We start from the raw sequence: 24,151 nt of genomic DNA, 5'->3' as shown, positions 1-24,151 counted from the left end.
CAAATGATAAGAAAGAGATGATTGTGGATGTTATGAATGAGAAGAAACTGGATGTCCTGGCTTTAAGTGAAACAAAGCTGAAGGGGGTGGGAGAGTTTCAATGGAGAGGAATAAATGGGATTAGGTCAGGGGTTTCAAATAGAGTTAGAGCTAAAGAAGGAGTAGCAATAATGTTGAAGGATAAGCTATGGCAGGAAAAGAGGGACTACAAATGTATAAATTCAAGGATTATGTGGAGTAAAATAAAGATTGGATGTGAAAAGTGGGTTATAGTAAGCGTGTATGCACCTGGAGAAGAGAGAAGTGGAGAGGAGAGAGAGAGATTCTGGGAAATGTTGAGTGAATGCGTGGGGAGTTTTGAATCAAGTGTGAGAGTAATGGTGGTTGGGGATTTCAATGCTAAAGTGGGTAAAAATGTTATGGAGGGAGTAGTAGGTAATTTTGGGGTGCCAGGGGTAAATGTAAATAGGGAGCCTTTAATTGAGCTATGTGTAGAAAGAAATTTGGTAATAAGTAATACATATTTTATGAAAAAGAGGATAAATAAATATACAAGGTATGATGTAGCACGTAATGAAAGTAGTTTGTTAGATTATGTATTGGTGGATGAAAGGTTGATGGGTAGGCTCCAGGATGTACATGTTTATAGAGGGGCAACTGATATTTTTTTATTTTTATTATCACACCGGCCGATTCCCACCAAGGCAGGGTGGCCCGAAAAAGAAAAACTTTCACCATCATTCACTCCATCACTGTCTTGCCAGAAGGGTGCTTTACACTACAGTTTTTAAACTGCAACATTAACACCCCTCCTTCAGAGTGCAGGCACTGTACTTCCCATCTCCAGGACTCAAGTCCGGCCTGCCGGTTTCCCTGAATCCCTTCATAAATGTTACTTTGCTCACACTCCAACAGCACGTCAAGTATTAAAAACCATTTGTCTCCATTCACTCCTATCAAACACGCTCACGCATGCCTGCTGGAAGTCCAAGCCCCTCGCACACAAAACCTCCTTTACCCCCTCCCTCCAACCCTTCCTAGGCCGACCCCTACCCCACCTTCCTTCCACTACAGACTGATACACTCTTGAAGTCATTCTGTTTCGCTCCATTCTCTCTACATGTCCGAACCACCTCAACAACCCTTCCTCAGCCCTCTGGACAACAGTTTTGGTAATCCCGCACCTCCTCCTAACTTCCAAACTACGAATTCTCTGCATTATATTCACACCACACATTGCCCTCAGACATGACATCTCCACTGCCTCCAGCCTTCTCCTCGCTGCAACATTCATCACCCACGCTTCACACCCATATAAGAGCGTTGGTAAAACTATACTCTCATACATTCCCCTCTTGGCCTCCAAGGACAAAGTTCTTTGTCTCCACAGACTCCTAAGTGCACCACTCACTCTTTTTCCCTCATCAATTCTATGATTCACCTCATCTTTCATAGACCCATCCGCTGACACGTCCACTCCCAAATATCTGAATACGTTCACCTCCTCCATACTCTCTCCCTCCAATCTGATATTCAATCTTTCATCACCTAATCTTTTTGTTATCCTCATAACCTTACTCTTTCCTGTATTCACCTTTAATTTTCTTCTTTTGCACACCCTACCAAATTCATCCACCAATCTCTGCAACTTCTCTTCAGAATCTCCCAAGAGCACAGTGTCATCGGCAAAGAGCAGCTGTGACAACTCCCACTTTGTGTGTGATTCTTTATCTTTTAACTCCACGCCTCTTGCCAAGACCCTCGCATTTACTTCTCTTACAACTCCATCTATAAATATATTAAACAACCACGGTGACATCACACATCCTTGTCTAAGGCCTACTTTTACTGGGAAAAAATTTCCCTCTTTCCTACATACTCTAACTTGAGCCTCACTATCCTCGTAAAAACTCTTCACTGCTTTCAGTAACCTACCTCCTACACCATACACTTGCAACATCTGCCACATTGCCCCCCTATCCACCCTGTCATACGCCTTTTCCAAATCCATAAATGCCACAAAGACCTCTTTAGCCTTATCTAAATACTGTTCACTTATATGTTTCACTGTAAACACCTGGTCCACACACCCCCTACCTTTCCTAAAGCCTCCTTGTTCATCTGCTATCCTATTCTCCGTCTTACTCTTAATTCTTTCAATTATAACTCTACCATACACTTTACCAGGTACACTCAACAGACTTATCCCCCTATAATTTTTGCACTCTCTTTTATCCCCTTTGCCTTTATACAAAGGAACTATGCATGCTCTCTGCCAATCCCTAGGTACCTTACCCTCTTCCATACATTTATTAAATAATTGCACCAACCACTCCAAAACTATATCCCCACCTGCTTTTAACATTTCTATCTTTATCCCATCAATCCCGGCTGCCTTACCCCCTTTCATTTTACCTACTGCCTCACGAACTTCCCCCACACTCACAACTGGCTCTTCCTCACTCCTACAAGATGTTATTCCTCCTTGCCCTATACACGAAATCACAGCTTCCCTATCTTCATCAACATTTAACAATTCCTCAAAATATTCCTTCCATCTTCCCAATACCTCTACCTCTCCATTTAATAACTCTCCTCTCCTATTTTTAACTGACAAATCCATTTGTTCTCTAGGCTTTCTTAACTTGTTAATCTCACTCCAAAACTTTTTCTTATTTTCAACAAAATTTGTTGATAACATCTCACCCACTCTCTCATTTGCTCTCTTTTTACATTGCTTCACCACTCTCTTAACTTCTCTCTTTTTCTCCATATACTCTTCCCTCCTTGCATCACTTCTACTTTGTAGATGGGAAAAGAGGAAGGTGGCAACAACAAGTAAGAGGGAGGTGAAAGTGTATAAACTAAGGGAGGAGGAAGTTCGGGCGAGATATAAGCGACTATTGGCAGAAAGGTGGGCTAGTGCAAAGATGAGTAGTGGGGGGGTTGAAGAGGGTTGGAATAGTTTTAAAAATGCAGTATTAGAATGTGGGGCAGAAGTTTGTGGTTATAGGAGGGTGGGGGCAGGAGGAAAGAGGAGTGATTGGTGGAATGATGAAGTAAAGGGTGTGATAAAAGAGAAAAAGGTAGCTTACGAGAGGTTTTTACAAAGCAGAAGTGTTATAAGAAGAGCAGAATATATGGAGAGTAAAAGAAAGGTGAAGAGAGTGGTGAGAGAGTGCAAAAGGAGAGCAGATGAAAGAGTGGGAGAGGCACTGTCAAGAAATTTTTATGAAAATAAGAAAAAATTTTGGAGTGAGTTAAACAAGTTAAGAAAGCCTAGTGAAAGTATGGATTTGTCAGTTAAAAACAGAGTAGGGGAGTTAGTAGATGGGGAGAGGGAGGTATTAGGTAGATGGCGAGAATATTTTGAGGAACTTTTAAATGTTAAGGAAGAAAGGGAGGCGGTAATTTCATGCACTGGCCAGGGAGGTATACCATCTTTTAGGAGTGAAGAAGAGCAGAATGTAAGTGTGGTGGAGGTACGTGAGGCATTACGTAGAATGAAAGGGGGTAAAGCAGCTGGAACTGATGGGATCATGACAGAAATGTTAAAAGCAGGGGGGGATATAGTGTTGGAGTGGTTGGTACTTTTGTTTAATAAATGTATGAAAGAGGGGAAGGTACCTAGGGATTGGCGGAGAGCATGTATAGTCCCTTTATATAAAGGGAAAGGGGACAAAAGAGATTGTAAAAATTATAGAGGAATAAGTTTACTGAGTATACCAGGAAAAGTATATGGTAGGGTTATAATTGAAAGAATTAGAGGTAAGACAGAATGTAGAATTGCGGACGAGCAAGGAGGCTTCAGAGTGGGTAAGGGATGTGTAGATCAAGTGTTTACATTGAAACATATATGTGAACAGTATTTAGATAAAGGTAGGGAAGTTTTTATTGCATTTATGGATTTAGAAAAGGCATATGATAGAGTGGATAGAGGAGCAATGTGGCAGATGTTGCAAGTATATGGAATAGGTGGTAAGTTACTAAATGCTGTAAAGAGCTTTTATGAGGATAGTGAGGCTCAGGTTAGGGTGTGTAGAAGAGAGGGAGAATACTTCCCGGTAAAAGTAGGTCTTAGACAGGGATGTGTAATGTCACCATGGTTGTTTAATATATTTATAGATGGGGTTGTAAAAGAAGTAAATGCTAGGGTGTTCGGGAGAGGGGTGGGATTAAATTATGGGGAATCAAATTCAAAATGGGAATTGACACAGTTACTTTTTGCTGATGATACTGTGCTTATGGGAGATTCTAAAGAAAAATTACAAAGGTTAGTGGATGAGTTTGAGAATGTGTGTAAAGGTAGAAAGTTGAAAGTGAACATAGAAAAGAGTAAGGTGATGAGGGTATCAAATGATTTAGATAAAGAAAAATTGGATATCAAATTGGGGAGGAGGAGTATGGAAGAAGTGAATGTTTTCAGATACTTGGGAGTTGACGTGTCGGCGGATGGATTTATGAAGGATGAGGTTAATCATAGAATTGATGAGGGAAAAAAGGTGAGTGGTGCGTTGAGGTATATGTGGAGTCAAAAAACGTTATCTATGGAGGCAAAGAAGGGAATGTATGAAAGTATAGTAGTACCAACACTCTTATATGGATGTGAAGCTTGGGTGGTAAATGCAGCAGCGAGGAGACGGTTGGAGGCAGTGGAGATGTCCTGTCTAAGGGCAATGTGTGGTGTAAATATTATGCAGAAAATTCGGAGTGTGGAAATTAGGAGAAGGTGTGGAGTTAATAAAAGCATTAGTCAGAGGGCAGAAGAGGGGTTGTTGAGGTGGTTTGGTCATTTAGAGAGAATGGATCAAAGTAGAATGACATGGAAAGCATATAAATCTATAGGGGAAGGAAAGAGGGGTAGGGGTCGTCCTCGAAAGGGTTGGAAAGAGGGGGTAAAGGAGGTTTTGTGGGTGAGGGGCTTGGACTTCCAGCAAGCGTGCGTGAGCGTGTTAGATAGGAGTGAATGGAGACGAATGATACTTGGGACCTGACGATCTGTTGGAGTGTGAGCAGGGTAATATTTAGTGAAGGGATTCAGGGAAACCGGTTATTTTCATATAGTCGGACTTGAGTCCTGGAAATGGGAAGTACAATGCCTGCACTTTAAAGGAGGGGTTTGGGATATTGGCAGTTTGGAGGGATATGTTGTGTATCTCTATACATATATGCTTCTAAACTGTTGTATTCTGAGCACCTCTGCAAAAGCAGTGATAATGTGTGAGTGTGGTGAAAGTGTTGAATGATGATGAAAGTATTTTCTTTTTGGGGATTTTCTTTCTTTTTTTTGGGTCACCCTGCCTCGGTGGGAGACGGCCGACTTGTTGAAAAAAAAAAAAAAAAAAAAAAAAAAAAAAAAAAAAAATTTTAAAATACATAATTACAGAAAATAATGATTATATCTTTGAAAGTTTAAACTGTTATTAATTTTTTAACACATTACCCATGACATCAAATCATAAACACTCCTTGTCTCTATTCATTGCAATCTAATGCACTCACACAGGCCTGTTTGATGTTCAAGTCTCTAGCACTCAAAACTTCTTTACCTCCTCCCTCCAACCTTCCTTCATCCCCAGATTTATAAACCATCATAGTCATCCTCTTTTTCTCTATCCTCTCTGAATGTCCAAACCACTTCAACAACCCCCTCCTCAGCCCTCTGAAATGTACTTTAGGTAACCCCACACCTAATCTCCAAGCTTTAGATTTTTTTTTTTTCAACAAGTCGGCTGTCTCCCACCGAGGCAGGGTGACCCAAAAAGAAAGAAAATCCCCAAAAAGAAAATATTTTCATCATCATTCAACACTTTCACCTCACTCATACATAATCACTGTTTTTGCAAAGGTGCTCAGAATACAATAGTTCAGAAGCATATACATATGAAGATACACAACATATCCCTCCAAACTGCCAATATCCCAAACCCCTCCTTTAAAATGCAGGCACTGTACTTCCCATTTCCAGGACTCAAGACTGGCTATATAAAATAACCAGTTTCCCTGAATCCCTTCACTAAATATTATCCCGCTCACACTCCAACAGCTCATCAGGTCCCAAATACCATTCATCTCCATTCATTCCTATCTAACACGCTCACGGACGCTTGGTGGAAGTGTGGGAGTGTGAGCAAGGTAACATTTATAAAGTGAATCGGGAACACCAGTTAGCTGGTGTTCCTGAAGGCAGGAAGTACAGTGCTTGCACTCTGAAGGAGGGGTGGGGTTACTGCAGCTTGTAGTTGCATCTGAACTGTAATGTCGGTACACCTCTGGCAAGACAGTGATGAATTGAGTGATGGTGAAAGTGTTTCTTCATTTCCAGGTCACCCTACTTCAGTGGGAGACAGCTAGTGTTAATTTTTTTTTCAACAAGCCAGTCATCTCCCACCTAGGCAGGGTGACTCAAAAAGAAAGAAAATCCCCAAAATGAAAATACTTTCATCATCATTCAACACTTTCACCTTACTCATACATAATCACTGTTTTTGCAGAGGTGCCCAGATACAACAGCTTAGAAGCATATATAAAGATACAATATAAAAAGTGACCTGAAATAATATAATAAACTTCATAGAGAATATAATATCAGGGCCTCAATTATACATATATGTATACCATCCTATTACACATCATCCCAACTGCCAGTATCTCAAACCCCTCCTTTAAAGTGCAGGCATTGTATTTCCCATTTCCAAAACTCAAGTCCGGCTATATAAAAATAACCAGTTTCCTTGAATCCCTTCACTAAATATTACCCTGCTCACACTTCAACAGCCCCTTGCCCACGAAACCTCCTTTACCCCCTCCCTCGAACCTTCTCGAGAATGACCCCTACCCCGCCTTCCTTCCCCTACAGATTTATACGCTCTCCATGTCATTCTACTTTGATCCATTCTCTCTAAATGACCAAACCACCTCAACAACCCTTTTCAGCCCTCTAATACTTTTATTAACTCCACACCTTCTCCTAATTTCCACACTCTGAATTTTCTGCATAATATTTACACCACACATAGCCCTTAGACAGGACATCTCCACTGCCTCCAACCACCTCCTCACTGCAAATACATCAACGTTACCTACACTAGCAACTAATCTCAACTCGTCCATCTTATTCCTATTCCACTTGCCCTATAGCAAATTTTGGTCATAATTTGACATCGCCGTATTAGCGGAACGCCGAAAGGCGAAACACCGTAAAGCGGGGCCTTACTGTACATGTATGTGCAGTGTGACCTAAGTGTAAGCAGAAGTAGCAAGACATACCTGAAATCTTGCATGTTCATGAGACAGAAAAAAGGACACCAGCAATCCTACCATCATGTAAAACAATTACAGGCTTTCGTTTTACACTCACTTGGCAGGATGGTAGTACCTCCCTGGGCAGTTGCTGTCTACCAACCTACTACCTAGAATTATTATTATTATTCTTTCTTTCTTTCAACACACCGGCCGTATCCCACCGAGGCAGGGTGGCCCAAAAGGAAAAACGAAAGTTTCTCCTTTTACATTTAGTAATATATACAGGAAAAGAGGTTACTAGCCCCTTGCTCCAGGCATTTTAGTCGCCTCTTACAACACGCATGGCTTAGGGAGGAAGAATTCTGTTCCACTTCCCCATGGAGATAAGAGGAAATAAACAAGAATAAGAACTAGAAAGAAAATAGAAGAAAACCCAGAGGGGTGTGTATATATGTGCTTGTACATGTATGTATAGTGTGACCTAAGTGTAAGCAGAAGTAGCAAGACATACCTGAAATCTTGCATGTTCATGAGACAGAAAAAAGGACACGAGCAATCCTACCATCATGTAAAACAATTACAGGCTTTCGTTTTACACTCACTTGGCAGGACGGTAGTACCTCCCTGGGCGGTTGCTGTCTACCAACCTACTACCTATGTATTATTATTATTATTTTTTTTTTTATTATCACACTGGCCGATTCCCACCAAGGCAGGGTGGCCCGAAAAAGAAAAACTTTCACCATCATTCACTCCATCACTGTCTTGCCAGAAGGGTGCTTTACACTACAGTTTTTAAACTGCAACATTAACACCCCTCCTTCAGAGTGCAGGCACTGTACTTCCCATCTCCAGGACTCAAGTCCGGCCTGCCGGTTTCCCTGAATCCCTTCATAAATGTTACTTTGCTCACACTCCAACAGCACGTCAAGTATTAAAAACCATTTGTCTCCATTCACTCCTATCAAACACGCTCACACATGCCTGCTGGAAGTCCAAGCCCCTCGCACACAAAACCTCCTTTACCCCCTCCCTCCAACCCTTCCTAGGCCGACCCCTACCCCGCCTTCCTTCCACTACAGACTGATACACTCTTGAAGTCATTCTGTTTCGCTCCATTCTCTCTACATGTCCGAACCACCTCAACAACCCTTCCTCAGCCCTCTGGACAACAGTTTTGGTAATCCCACACCTCCTCCTAACTTCCAAACTACGAATTCTCTGCATTATATTCACACCACACATTGCCCTCAGACACGACATCTCCACTGCCTCCAGCCTTCTCCTCGCTGCAACATTCATCACCCACGCTTCACACCCATATAAGAGCGTTGGTAAAACTATACTCTCATACATTCCCCTCTTTGCCTCCAAGGACAAAGTTCTTTGTCTCCACAGACTCCTAAGTGCACCACTCACTCTTTTTCCCTCATCAATTCTATGATTCACCTCATCTTTCATAGACCCATCCGCTGACACGTCCACTCCCAAATATCTGAATACGTTCACCTCCTCCATACTCTCTCCCTCCAATCTGATATTCAATCTTTCATCACCTAATCTTTTTGTTATCCTCATAACCTTACTCTTTCCTGTATTCACCTTTAATTTTCTTCTTTTGCACACCCTACCAAATTCATCCACCAATCTCTGCAACTTCTCTTCAGAATCTCCCAAGAGCACAGTGTCATCAGCAAAGAGCAGCTGTGACAACTCCCACTTTGTGTGTGATTCTTTATCTTTTAACTCCACGCCTCTTGCCAAGACCCTCGCATTTACTTCTCTTACAACCCCATCTATAAATATATTAAACAACCACGGTGACATCACACATCCTTGTCTAAGGCCTACTTTTACTGGGAAAAAATTTCCCTCTTTCCTACATACTCTAACTTGAGCCTCACTATCCTCGTAAAAACTCTTCACTGCTTTCAGTAACCTACCTCCTACACCATACACTTGCAACATCTGCCACATTGCCCCCCTATCCACCCTGTCATACGCCTTTTCCAAATCCATAAATGCCACAAAGACCTCTTTAGCCTTATCTAAATACTGTTCACTTATATGTTTCACTGTAAACACCTGGTCCACACACCCCCTACCTTTCCTAAAGCCTCCTTGTTCATCTGCTATCCTATTCTCCGTCTTACTCTTAATTCTTTCAATTATAACTCTACCATACACTTTACCAGGTACACTCAACAGACTTATCCCCCTATAATTTTTGCACTCTCTTTTATCCCCTTTGCCTTTATACAAAGGAACTATGCATGCTCTCTGCCAATCCCTAGGTACCTTACCCTCTTCCATACATTTATTAAATAATTGCACCAACCACTCCAAAACTATATCCCCACCTGCTTTTAACATTTCTATCTTTATCCCATCAATTCCGGCTGCCTTGCCCCCTTTCATTTTACCTACTGCCTCACGAACTTCCCCCACACTCACAACTGGCTCTTCCTCACTCCTACAAGATGTTATTCCTCCTTGCCCTATACACGAAATCACAGCTTCCCTATCTTCATCAACATTTAACAATTCCTCAAAATATTCCCTCCATCTTCCCAATACCTCTAACTCTCCATTTAATAACTCTCCTCTCCTATTTTTAACTGACAAATCCATTTGTTCTCTAGGCTTTCTTAACTTGTTAATCTCACTCCAAAACTTTTTCTTATTTTCAACAAAATTTGTTGATAACATCTCACCCACTCTCTCATTTGCTCTCTTTTTACATTGCTTCACCACTCTCTTAACTTCTCTCTTTTTCTCCATATACTCTTCCCTCCTTGCATCACTTCTACTTTGTAAAAACTTCTCATATGCTAACTTTTTCTCCCTTACTACTCTCTTTACATCATCATTCCACCAATCGCTCCTCTTCCCTCCTGCACCCACTTTCCTGTAACCACAAACTTCTGCTGAACACTCTAACACTACATTTTCAAACCTACCCCTTACCTCTTCGATCCCATTGCCTATGCTCTCATTAGCCCATCTATCCTCCAATAGCTGTTTATATCTTACCCTAACTGCCTCCTCTATTAGTTTATAAACCTTCACCTCTCTCTTCCCTGATGCTTCTATTCTCCTTGTATCCCATCTACCTTTTACTCTCAGTGTAGCTACAACTAGAAAGTGATCTGATATATCTGTGGCCCCTCTATAAACATGTACATCCTGAAGTCTACCCAACAGTCTTTTATCTACCAATACATAATCCAACAAACTACTGTCATTTCGCCCTACATCATATCTTGTATACTTATTTATCCTCTTTTTCTTAAAATATGTATTACCTATAACTAAACCCCTTTCTATACAAAGTTCAATCAAAGGGCTCCCATTATCATTTACACCTGGCACCCCAAACTTACCTACCACACCCTCTCTAAAAGTTTCTCCTACTTTAGCATTCAGGTCCCCTACCACAATTACTCTCTCACTTGGTTCAACAGCTCCTATACATTCGCTTAACATTTCCCAAAATCTCTCTCTCTCTTCTACATTCCTCTCTTCTCCAGGTGCATACACGCTTATTATGACCCACTTTTCGCATCCAACCTTTACTTTAATCCACATAATTCTTGAATTTACACATTCATATTCTCTTTTCTCCTTCCATAACTGATCCTTCAACATTACTGCTACCCCTTCCTTTGCTCTAACTCTCTCAGATATTCCAGATTTAATCCCATTTATTTCCCCCCACCGAAACTCCCCTACCCCCTTCAGCTTTGTTTCGCTTAGGGCCAGGACATCCAACTTCTTTTCATTCATAACGTAAGTAATCATCTGTTTCTTGTCATCCGCACTACATCCACACACATTCAAGCATCCCAGTTTTATAAAGTTTTTCTTCTTCTCTTTTTTAGTAAATGTCTACAGGAGAAGGGGTTACTAGCCCATTGCTCCCGGCATTTTAGTCGCCTCATACGACACGCATGGCTTACGGAGGAAAGATTCTTTTCCACTTCCCCATGGACAATAGAAGAAATAAAGAAGAACAAGAGCTATTTAGAAAAAGGAGAAAAACCTAGATGTATGTATATATATATGCATGTGCATGTCTGTGAAGTGTGACCAAAGTGTAAGTAGGAGTAGCAAGATATCCCTGTTATCTAGCATGTTTATGAGACAGAAAAAGAAACCAGCAATCCTACCATCATGCAAAACAGTTACAGGTTTCTGTTTCACAGTCATCTGGCAGGACGGTAGTACTTCCCTGGGTGGTTGCTGTCTACCAACCTACTATTTTTATCATAATTTTTTTTACTATTTTTATTATAATTTTTATTACCATTGACATACCTTGTTCCATGAGTTTAATAATTTCTTAAGATGCCATGAAAGACGCAGAGAATATAAACACAGACGAACACACCAGCTAACCCCTTTGCAGTGAACTTCCTTTGTACTTCAATTTTCCTCTTGTTTTTCCTCTTTCAAGTGCTGCTGCACTTCTAAATCTATCTTATACTATTGTGAAGAGAGGCTGTATATCATACAATCTAATTACACAGATTCAAATTAATATTCATATTCATGTACTCATGCTTACCACTACATTTCTACCTCACTAATTATTATTTTAACCAAAACTGCCATTACAATTTTGTACTACTATCTCTTCATATTAACACTGTTGTTTTAATATAGTTTTATTACTTAAAACTATCATTACATTAAATAATCATACCTTAGGTCAACTTAATTATATTAAACTAGTACTCGAATAATCCACAAATAACAAGCACTCAGGAAAGGAAACTCATGAAGCCATTTCAGTCCATCTGGAACCACTATTACAGTAAGTCATAAACTAACTTCAACTACACAACTGCATAATGTCAAATAGTTATTAAGTTCTACTTTTAGTATGCCTGAAATGCTCTGTATAACCAGGGGCCTTTCAAAATGTCATCTAATTTTGTAACAATTATGTACATTGTAAAAATAAAATTTATTTTTTATTTAAATTAACCTATTTTATATAAACTGTAGTTAACTGCTAATAAGAAAATAAACAGACAGTTTACCTCTTGCAACACGGAATGAATTGTTGCTCCATAAAGTGATAGTAACACAACAATTTATGTTTAAGTTGGAGGATGGGCTAATTGGTGACCAGTATGAGTAATGTAATATTGGAAGCAAGCAAATTAAGAGTGAAACTAGAAGTCAAATAAAAAGAATTCTTCATAGGTATCAATGTCCCACCTCCACTACATCACTACTGTGATGGTCTAACCTCTCACCAGAACCCATCCTGCCAAGGAACTCTGGGTGTAATAAATTTCCAGGCACATCTTCAATGGGTTAACACAGATTGTGCATCATTATTCTTCTGTAACTCCTTTAAATATTGTGCACCCGCTACAAAATTAGTGGCATTATCTAGCATTTGTCTATGGACAGCAAAAAAAGGAAGGAGTAGGGTTCAACTGAACCTCTAGAGAGGACATGCTACATAAGGAAATTTAAAATAAACTGAATGTCTCCACAATAACTACAGCTGTAATCATTCCTACAGCTTTAACAAGCAGGTCAAAATTTAATGAACAATTAACTCACCTCAACACGCATACCCTGTGTGGTATTTGAGGAATAATCTGAGGTAAACTTTTATAAAACTGTGATTTCTGGATATTATCCCACTGAAACATCTGGTCAAGGTAGCTTAATGTTTTAACTCCAACATCTTCAAAATATGATATCTGAAAAAATGAAGGTAAACATGCTTTTAATCAAAGAAATTACTAATTTTTATTTTCTGAAATTTAAAATTATGAAAATTCAGTTATTGGCATTTGCAAGATAAAATACATATTTGTCTACAAAGGCAAAAAATACTGACTCAGTGATATTTTATATACAGAGATTCAGAGAGGTATAGAAAAGCATGATTTAATTTGAGTAGCACAATTCTGAATAAGGAGCCCTGGATGGTTGCCTTCAAATATGAAATGCCTCATTAGCTCAATATCATTTTTTTTGAGCCCCAGTGTAATGGAAGTATCTCTAGCTAGAGAGATATCCCCCCTATTCCAAAACTCCAGCTCTTGTATCTTAATGCATGCAAGAGGCATAGTACTGTACTGTGGCTGTACCTCAAAACATAGAAGAGTCAGACTAGCTGCAGTTAAACTTCCTAAAGATAACAAGGAGCAATAGATCACACCATGCAAGAGATCCATAAGCTGGAAAACCACACCTTCAAGAGGCTTGGGAGTTTTAATCCAACATACTCAAAATTCTAGGATAAGTAGCTTTACACACTCAAAAAAAAAGGTCCTTGGGCTATAAATAAATAAATGCAATAACAATAATAAAAAGATATAACTATTAAATTCAAGAGTGATATATGGTCATCAGGATCATAAGCTCTAGAAATGAGATGTGCTTTCAACTCAGACATAAAAACATTAACAGATTCCTGAATCTTAACAGATGATGGACTGATTACATCGTCTTTACATCTTTACTGTTTCTGCTGCCTCCTCTGTATTTGGCTTAAGAAATCTACTGTGTAGGTGAAACATTTTGGAATAAAGATACCTAACTATTGCACATGTCTTAACTATCAACCTGTTATACAGTCTGAGAACTACATACTTCTCAGACTATATAATGATTTCTTCTCACCAGAATGAAGTTTAATCAGTCTGAAAGGGTCCATGACAATTAGTAGAAACATTCACAAGCCAGATGTAAAAAGTACAAGTGCATGAGACAGACACTTGGTTTCTTTAAACATAACAGCCTATAATTTTAACAAATAGAGTATAAATTCAATTCTTGCCTTGATAGGAAGCCAATGTAGCTCGTACAAGTAGGGACTAGTGGGAACTCCGGGTGGGAGGTCCCACTAGTTCCCACCAAAAAAAAAAGGGTATGGGAGGTGGTTGCTGCTGTTTTTCAAAGGTTACAAGGGCTTGCTTCATGAGTCCTACTCCCAGTGGTGTTGGAGTTTGTCTGGGAAATATAGAGAGGTGTTAACTTTAAGTCGATACAGCTTAATACAGTGAAAGATGTGGAAGCCCTATTAACCCCTCAATGCAAACAAATCTGTCATGGCTGCACCTCAGTCAGGATCACACCATCACTACACAATGTTTTCCCTTAATAGCTTTTCATACCTCGTTATCACTCATTAACATGTTCAACATGTATTTTTACAGCTATAATTACATTACTGTTAAAGCCGCAGAAATGCATAATTATATGCAATTATGATAAAGTACATTACTGGGTTAATATACTAGCCTTTAGAGTTAATAAATCCCATTAGTATTAATCTACTGAATTTCTGAAAATTCTTGAATATTGATTCACTGAATATTATCTATAACCTTTTTATATAAATTAAGCATTTTTAAGGTATACAAATTTGAGAAAACTGTTACCAGTTTTGTTGGAAACATGCTCTCTAGTGGACATGATTTCCTATAGCTTGGCAATAAGGATAGGAGGTTTAGGGCAGGTGGGAGCACTGCTTGTGGCATGATTAGTAGTTTGTGAAAGTCTATTAAGGTTACAATCCAACTTTGCAAGTTACTGTTCTTAATTTTTTTTAGCTTTATGGAGCATAATATGAAAGATTTCCCTGCTCTATGAAAAAAGCTGCAATTTTTTTAATACTGTTTAGCCAAACCGGCACTATGCATGGGGTTTACTCCTCCCCTTCCCTCCCACTCTACAATAAAACCTTTATTGTTATGAAAAATACAATTAGGGAACAAGATGAAGTCATTTCCATGGGTATATTGTGTGGTCATCTGACTTTATTTCCTAGGTAGTAGGTTGGTAGACAGCAACCACCCAGGGAGGTACTACCATCCTGCCAAGTGAGAGTAAAACGAAAGCCTGTAATTGTTTTACATGATGGTAGGATTGCTGGTGTCTTTTGTCTATCTCATACACATGCAAGATTTCAGGTATGTCTTGCTACTTCTACTTGCACTTAGGTCACACTACACATACATGTACAAGCATATATATACACACCCCTCTGGGTTTTCTTCTATTTTCTTTCTAGTTCTTGTTCTTGTTTATTTCCTCTTATCTCCATGGGGAAGTGGAATAGAATTCTTCCTCCGCAAGCCATGAGTGTTGTAAGAGGCGACTAAAATGCCGGGAGCAAGGGGCTGGTAACCCCTTCTCCTGTATATATTACTAAATGTAACAGGAGAAACTTTCGTTTTTCCTTTTGGGCCACCCCACCTCGGTGGGATATGGCCGGTGTGTTGAAAGAAAGATCTGACTTTATTTCACTGATGTGTGTAAGCTGTATAAAGATGTTCCAGACTCAAGTCATTCTAAGAATGAAAAATTGTAAATAAAGTGATGTGCTTGTGAAGGCCACAGCCAGAATGTAGTTGCAATTTCCTTCCTCTCTCTTGGAACAGAAGCTGTCTTCCCACTATCCACAAAGTGAGGCACTTTGATAACATTGGTCTTGTACACACAAAATAAGGCTACCCACATCTTTCCAGTTTTGAAGGATCAGCTGAAATGACAGATCCAGTGAAACTGGGTTCAGACAAAAAACAAATCACCTTGCAGTAGACAAAGGCAAGCAGTCCAGGAAAGTGGTGTATACACAAGGTGAGAGTATACTTGTGCCTAATGCCAAGTGTTGCAGCCTCTGCTGCTGAGCAGGTACGAGTTATGTCATAATGTTGGTAGCTTCTTCATAGTCATATTTGAAATCATGTCACTCCTAGGATACCCACCTTATCCCTGGGTTCTAACACTCTCCTGTTCATTAATACTACAGCTCCATCATTACCATCATACTGTCTAGAGATCATCATTTGTGTTATCCTAAAAGTAAATACAGCCTGCCACGTTTTTTCCAAGGTTAATATAGCTATAAACTGGGATTAATGTGCCTGAGAGCAGATGGCATATCCTTTCATGCATAGGTATAAACCACAGTAATGTACACAGGCATGGGATTCTGGGATGAGATGAAGCAGGCCACTGAAACAGACATTCCATAACAATAGACCAAGCATACTGCCTTGTGGAATACTGGCACTGAATGACTGCCTTATAAACTATGCGCCATTGAGAACAACCATTAGGGGCATAGGAAGGCCACCAAAGCTAGAAGCAGAATGGGAGGAAGGCTGGCAAGGGAAAAAGGGCTATGAGAGAAAGGCCTACAAGATCAAGAGGAGTATGGGAGGAAGGACAGCTAGGCTAGGGGGGGCATGGGAGGAAGGACAGCCATGCTAAAACAGGCATGGGAGGAAGGACAGCCAAGCTAGGAGGGGCATGGGAAGAAGCACACCCAAGCTAGTAGGGGCATGGAAGGAAGGACAGCCAAGCTAGGACAGACATGGGAGGAAGGACAGCCAAGCTAGGAGGGGCATGGGAGGAAGGCTAGCCAGGCTAGAAGATACATGCCTGGAGAAAACATAGAGACCTTGGGGAATGCATAGGCCTCACATTATGACATATTGGTGAGCTGCCTGCTTTAGTGGGATACAGATGAGAGGGGCCAGCAACATGATGCTACAGCTCTGGGATACAAAGGCACAGGTTAAGTCAAAGTCAAGTCAAAGTCAAAGAGTAGGTAAGTTAAGAAAACCTATACATCCTTAATGACCTAGTTAAACAAAGTAGAAGCAGCAGCAGCAGCTGATGAGAATGTAATAAAGAAGTAGAGGTGAAAGTGCTTTGTTTACTCACACAAGCCACAGCTAGGACTTGCATGTCACCACAAGAGTAGAAGTGACTGAGGATATAACTGAGCACCTAGACATTACAGGAGCTAAGAGAGGTTGTATATTCATGGAGAAGTGCTAACCCTGTTGGGATCATGCAATATGTAGGGAACAAGAGGTAATCAGGCTTGATCTGAGAAAGGAGAGGGTAGTTCCAATTCCTTGGATGAAGAACGCTTCACCAGCATCAAGACACCTTCAATGAAGGGGACTAGGAGAGAAGATTATGTAAAAAATAAGCAGAACATCTTCCAATTAGACCTTTCCCAGGGTCCCACAGCAGAAATATATATATCTGAAATGAAACAACTGATAATTTTAAATAATTATTTTACCTTGGAGAACTGTAATGAATCCGGTCGTAACTGAGGTGTTGCATGGAGTAGCAGTCGCACTTGATCCCTTAAACCCTCTGGGATGGATGTTAGCTTCAGTGCATTTGGATTCTTCAACTGTTGAATAAAATACAAATTAATATATCCACTTGGGAATAAAATGTAATAATGAGTTTGAAGCATGAGATTTAAACACTGCAGAGAAAGAGGTTTGAGCAGGGTTACTAAGAGTATTATCCAGAGGGCTGAGAAGGGTTTGGCCATTTAGAGATGATAGAGCAAAACAGGATAATTTGAAGGGTGTATAAATCTGTAGTGGAATGAAGGAGGGGTAGGAATCATCCCAGGAAAGGGTGGAAGAAAGGAGTAGAGGAAATTTTTGTATGCAAAGGGACTTGGACATCCAACAGGTGTGTGTGTGAGAATGTTAGATTGAAGAGAGTGGAGGCAACTACTTTTTAATGAGATGTGCTGTTGGAGTGTGAACAAGGTAACATTTATAAAGTGAATCGGGAACACCAGTTAGCTGGTGTTCCCGAAGGCAGGAAGTACAGTGCTTGCACTCTGAAGGAGGGGGGGGGGTTACTGCAGCTTGTAGTTGCATCTGAACTGTAATGTTGGCACACCTCTGGCAAGACAGTGGTGAATTGAGTGATGGTGAAAGTGTTTCTTCATTTTCAGGTCACCCTACTTCAGTGGGAGACAGCAAGTGTTAATTTTTTTTTCAACAAGCCAGCCATCTTCCACCTAGGCAGGGTGACTCAAAAAGAAAGAAAAGCCCCAAAATGAAAATACTTTCATCATCATTCAACACTTTCACCCCGCTCATACATAATCACTGTTTTTGCAGAGGTGCCCAGATACAACAGCTTAGAAGCATATATAAAGATACAATATAAAAAGTGACCTGAAATAATATAATAAACTTCATACAGAATATGATATTAGAGCCCCAATTATACATATATGTACACCATCCTATTACACATCATCCCAACTGCCAGTATCTCAAACCCATCCTTTAAAGTGCAGGCATTGTACTTCCCATTTCCAGGACTCAAGTCTGGCTATATAAAAATAACCAGTTTCCCTGAATCCCTTCACTAAATATTACCCTGCTCACACTTCAACAGCTCGTCAGGTCCCAAGAACCATCTGTCTCCATTCACTCCTAACACGCTCATGCACGCTTGCTGGAAGTCCAAGCCCCTCGCCCACAAAACCTCCTTTACCCCTTCCCTCCAACCTTCTCGAGAATGACCCCTACCCCGCCTTCCTTCCCCTACAGATTTATACGCTCTCTATGTCATTCTACTTTGATCCATTCTCTCTAAATGACCAAACCACCTCAACAACCCCTATTCAGCCCTCTGACTAATACTTTTATTAACTCCACACCTTCTCCTAATTTCCACACTCCGAATTTTCTGCATAACATTTACACCACACACTGCCCTTAGACAGGACATCTCCACTGCCTCCAACCACCTCCTCGCTGCAGCATTTACAACCCAAGCTTCACACCCATATAAGAGTGTTCGCACTACTATACTTTCATACATTCCCTTCTTTGCCTCCATAGATAACGTTTTTTGTCTCCACATATACCTCAACGTGCCACTCACCTTTTTGCCTTCATCAATTCTATTATTAACCTCATCCTTCATAAATCCATCCGCCGACATGTCAACTCCCAAATATCTGAAAACATTTACTTCTTCCATACTCCTCCTCCCTAATTTGATATCCAATTTTTCTTTATCTAAATCATTTAATACCCTCATCACCTTACTCTTTTCTATGTTCACTTTCAACTTTCTACCTTTACACACACTCCCAAACTCGTCCACTAACGTTTGTAATTTTTCTTTAGAATCTCTGATAGTTACAGTATCATCAGCAAAAAGTAACTGTGTCAATTCCCATTTTGTATTTGATTCCCCATAATTTAATCCCACCCCTCTCCTGAACACTCTAGCATTTACTTCTTTTACAACCCCATAGGCCCATAATGCCTAGGCATAATAGAGGCTCTCTTTGCATTGCAACCCACTATTGTATATACACAATCTCAATGTACTGTTTGCAAAGACATTAAATAAATAAATAAATAAAATTAAACAGCCATGGTGACATTACACATCCCTGTCTAAGACCTTCTTTTACCGGGAAGTAGTCTCCCTCTCTTCTACACACCCTAACCTGAGCCTCACTATCCTCATAAAAACTCTTTACAGCATTTAGTAACGTACCACCTATTCCATATACTTGCAACATCTACCACATTGCTCCTCTATCCACTCTATCATACGCCTTTTCTAAATCCATAAATGCAATAAAAACTTCCTTACCTGTATCTAAATACTGTTCACATATATACTTGATTTACACATCCCCTACCGACTCTAAAACCTCCTTGCTCATCGGCAATCCTACATTCTGTCTTACCTCTAATTCTTTCAATAATAACCCTACCATACACTTTTCCTGGTATACTCAGTAAACTTATTCCTCTATAATTTTTGCAATCTCTTTTGTCCCCCTTCCCTTTACATAAAGCGACTATACATGCTCTTCACCAATCCCTAGGTACCTTCCCTACTTTCATATATTTATTAAACAAAAATACCAACCACTCCAACACTATATCCCCCTGCTTTTAACATTTCTGTCATGATCCCATCAGTTCCAGCTGCTTTACCCCCTTTCATTCTACGTAACACCTCACGCACCTCCCCCAAACTCACATCCTGTTCTTTTTCACTCCTAAAAGATGGTATACCTCCCTGGCCAGTGCATGAAATTACCGCCTCCCTTTCTTCGTCGACATTTAAAAGTTCCTCAAAATATTCTCGCCATCTACCCAATACCTCCATCTCCCCATCTACTAACTCCCCTACTCTGTTTTTAACTGACAAATCCATTCGTTCCTTAGGCTTTCTTAACTTGTTTAACTCACTCCAAAATTTTTTTCTTATTTTCATTAAAATTTCTTGACAGTGCCTGTCCCACTCTATCATCTGCTCTCCTTTTGCACTCTCTCACTACTCTCTTCACCTTTCTTTTACTCTCCATATACTCTACTCTTCTTATAACACTTCTGCTTTGTAAAAACCTCTCATAAGCTAACTTTTTCTCTTTCATCACACCCTTTACTTCATCATTCCACCAATCACTCCTCTGTCCTCCTGCACCCACCCTCGTATAACCACAAACTTCTGCCCCACATTCTAATACTGCATTTTTAAAACTATTCCAGCCCTCTTCAACCCCCCTACTGCTCAAACTTGCTCCAGCTCACCTTTCTGCCAATAGTGGCTTATATCTCACCTGAACTTCCTTCTCCCTTAGTTTATACACTTTCACCTCCCTCTTGTTGTTGCCATTTTCCACTTTTCCCATCTATCTCTTACTCTCACTGTAGCTACAACTAAATAATGATCCAATATATCAGTTGCCCCTCTATAAACATGTACATCCTGGAGCCTACCCATCAACCTTTTATCCACCAATACATAATCTAACAAATACTTTCATTACGTGCTATATCATACCTTGCATATTTATCCTCTTTTTCATAAAATATGTATTACTTATTACCAAACCTCTTTCTACATATAGCTCAATTAAAAACTCCCCATTTTCATTTACCCCTGGCACCCCAAATTTACCTACTACTCCCTCCACAACATTTTGCCCACTTTAGCATTGAAATCCCCAACCACACTTCACTCAACATTTCCCAAAATCTCTCTCTCTCCTCTACACTTCTTTCTTCTCCAGGTGCATATACACTTACTATAACCCACTTTTCACATCCAACCTTTATTTTACTCCACATAATCCTTGAATTAATACATTTATAGTCCCTCTTTTCCTGCCATAGCTTATCCTTCAACATTAATAATAAATACTATAATAAAAAACTTCTTACCTTTTTAATTGGTACAATAAACTAATATGGCAGTCTGTTCGTATGTCTGAATGTTCGTAACTTAAATGTTCATAAGTAGGGTAGCGTCTGTACAGGTTATTTGTGCACTGATCATTATTTCTTATGACTTTCTCGTGAATTAAACAAATCAGCGAGATATTTAAGAAATGTGGTCTAAAAAACAAAAAGAGCCTAAAATGAAACTAAATTTGCTATGCAGGTTAAATTTTGCATTATTTATGAGTTTTAGGTTAGCAGGACCTCTAGGAATATAACCCTCAGCCAATTTTGTAGGAATAAATGTATTCAGCTATATTAAAAATCTCAGTTTGAATATTGCTTTCATAGATTGTATTCTTATATTTTTCACATAAAGTAACTACAGTTTTCATGGTGCTCTAGTTTCAACAAAATACCTAATTATGAATAAGTTGTTTTAATTTCAAGGAGTTTCAACAATTTTGAAATGTAATATCACAAATTAAAGGTTGGGAGTCAATGAACTAGAGGATGAGGTTGAGTTGGACACCCTACAAAAGGGAATATGGAAGCATGATGTCAGACAATTAGTGGCAGTGCCCATGAGCTGAAACTTGACTCCACAAACAAAATTTGTTAAGCAGAAATACTGTGTGTAAACTTGGACTTACTTCACAACAGTTTCTTTTAAAAGTTCCAAAATCTTGATTGTTATGAAAGATGGGTCTTCCTTCATTAAAGAGTGCATAAATGATGACTCCCAGTGAAAAAAGGTCAGCAGCAGTGTCCAATGTGTGAGTGAGTGCATACTCAGGTGCCAAGTAGTTGAGATGAGGCTGGCAATTAGGGTGTCGTCTTGAATCATACTCTTCAAATGGCCAATATGGCTGAGGAAAAAATTCACATTTCTCAGCAAAGTTAATGAAATCTTTCATATCACATCAACTGAGAATTATGAAGACTGAAATACATTTGAGAACAATACTCATCATTCGTTCACAAATAAAGTAGAACCTTGATTTAACAGACCCCCATTAAATGGACTTCAGATTTAACAAACAAAATCTGTGGCTGAACAATATTTGGAAGCAGAATTGCTCATTATTCTTCTGATCTGCTGGACAAATTAATTTCAGATATAAGGAACTTTATCTGCTAAATCATAAATGTCCTTTATTTTTATGACAATTTCAGATTTGACAAACAAGTTATGAATGTGCAACTTGATATATTCTACTGTGTCTCTAAATGAGTGATTAAAATTATTCTTTTTTTTTTCTTCCTCCGAAGCATTTGTGTATTATCTGAGAACACCTGCTTCAACTGACTTCAAACCCTAAACACTTCTGTATCTTTTTCTCCAGTAAATTTTCCCTTGAAAATTTTGCTTAGATTTTCATAATGATTTTTGTCAGGCAAGCTGAGTTTAACTGACGTCTATTTGGCACAACTCTACGTTCCACTATAGTGTAAAGATCCTTTAGTGACTTACAGGCTGATCTGGAGATGCTTGATTAGCCACACTAAAGTCAAATCCGAAGAGCTTCCATGCACCTTGATGATTTAGCACAATATTTTCAGGGCAGACATTACAGTGGACAATCTTCACAGAATTATGTAAAAAGGCCAATCCTTCACTAACCTGCAAAATACAATTTTATATCAAAAAGTTTCTCATTTTTTGATATTAGAATTCTTGGCCTATTACTCCCATACTACCTTTGCTTTTCTTTAAATGTGTGTAGTTTTACTATGGACTGTTTCCTAGGTGGAAGTTTCTCCTACAGTTGGTAAGGTTATGGTTCGTCCATTGCTCTTTATTATATTCTAGTTGGACATATTGTTTACTATCTGGACATTTGTCAATGTACACAATAACTCCTGAATCTTGTACTGTACATTACTCACTGCAAAGTTTTATTAAAAGTTTGTCTCTCTTTTCATTCTCCCTTGCCATTTACTGAAAATATTATGAATTGCTTATTTAACTGATTCCAGAGAGTAACTGTACTTTAGTGTTACAATCACTGAAACAGGCTCCTGTCAGGTTAGGAGATGGACTCCTGGCCTGACAGAGTGCAATTTGTAACATTACCTCTAACCCTTTCAATAATAAACCTACCATAAACTTTACAATGTATATTCAGCTGGCTTATCCCCTATAATTCTTACATTCTCTCCTGACCCCTTTTTCCTTATACAACAAAACTATGCATACTCTCTACCAATCCTTTGGTACCTTTCCTTCTGTCAGGCATATACTGAACAAACATACCAACTACTTTAACATTGTATACCCACCTGCTTTTACCATCTCTGTCTTAAACCCATCTATCCCAGCTACTTTACCTTCTTTCATTCTTCCCACTGTCACACACACTTTCCCTCCCCCTCACTCCAACACTTACCTGCATCAAACCATACTTAATTTCAACATCATAAAGTTTGTAATCTTTTAGCTTAAGTGGTGGGGGTATAGGCATATTGTCACTATTTCCAAGAACATTTGCTAATGATGCAAACACTGGCTCAGTTGCAAATGCTAAAGTTTCTCTTGATTCTTCAAGAGGATGCTGGACTGTGAGAACCTGAAAAATATAAATCTATCATAAAACTTAAGTTTGAAAAACATATCTGTGGGAATACACCACTACCTTTTAATACTGTATGTCACACCTTTTCTTAACTATTACCTCAGATAATGCCAGTATGGTCCGAGATACTCAAGCCTTAATCTGACTTCTCAAACAGTCATTATCTGAATGTTGTAGAGCACACAAATCAGTTGAGACCATCAAACCATAGCAATGCAACTGGCATCTGGAAACAAGACAATTATGGGAAGAGGTGACATACATGACTCACGAAATCGTAATGACACGATTGCAAACAAACCATACCCCGGCCGGGATTGAACC

The 24,151-nt window shown here is 39.4% G+C and overlaps 1 protein-coding gene across 1 annotated transcript in view; it reads right to left on the bottom strand.

The window, feature by feature from the left end:
* The window catches only part of LOC128688915 (SCY1-like protein 2), a 158,639-nt gene that overhangs the window by 82,412 nt on the left and 52,076 nt on the right, over positions 1-24,151 (bottom strand). The window contains exons 4-8 of the mRNA XM_053776967.2: positions 23,642-23,821; positions 22,726-22,875; positions 21,905-22,120; positions 17,321-17,437; positions 12,826-12,968 (exon numbers count right to left, since the gene is read on the bottom strand). Coding sequence (XP_053632942.1) covers positions 12,826-12,968; positions 17,321-17,437; positions 21,905-22,120; positions 22,726-22,875; positions 23,642-23,821 — 806 coding nt within the window. The remainder of the gene's footprint in view (positions 1-12,825; positions 12,969-17,320; positions 17,438-21,904; positions 22,121-22,725; positions 22,876-23,641; positions 23,822-24,151) is intronic.

The sequence above is a fragment of the Cherax quadricarinatus genome, chromosome 16, assembly GCF_038502225.1.
Source record: "Cherax quadricarinatus isolate ZL_2023a chromosome 16, ASM3850222v1, whole genome shotgun sequence".
Classification (NCBI taxonomy): Eukaryota; Metazoa; Arthropoda; class Malacostraca; order Decapoda; family Parastacidae; genus Cherax; species Cherax quadricarinatus.
The sequence above is the reverse complement of the archived record's forward strand: the minus strand, read 5'-3'. Positions and strand labels throughout refer to the sequence as shown.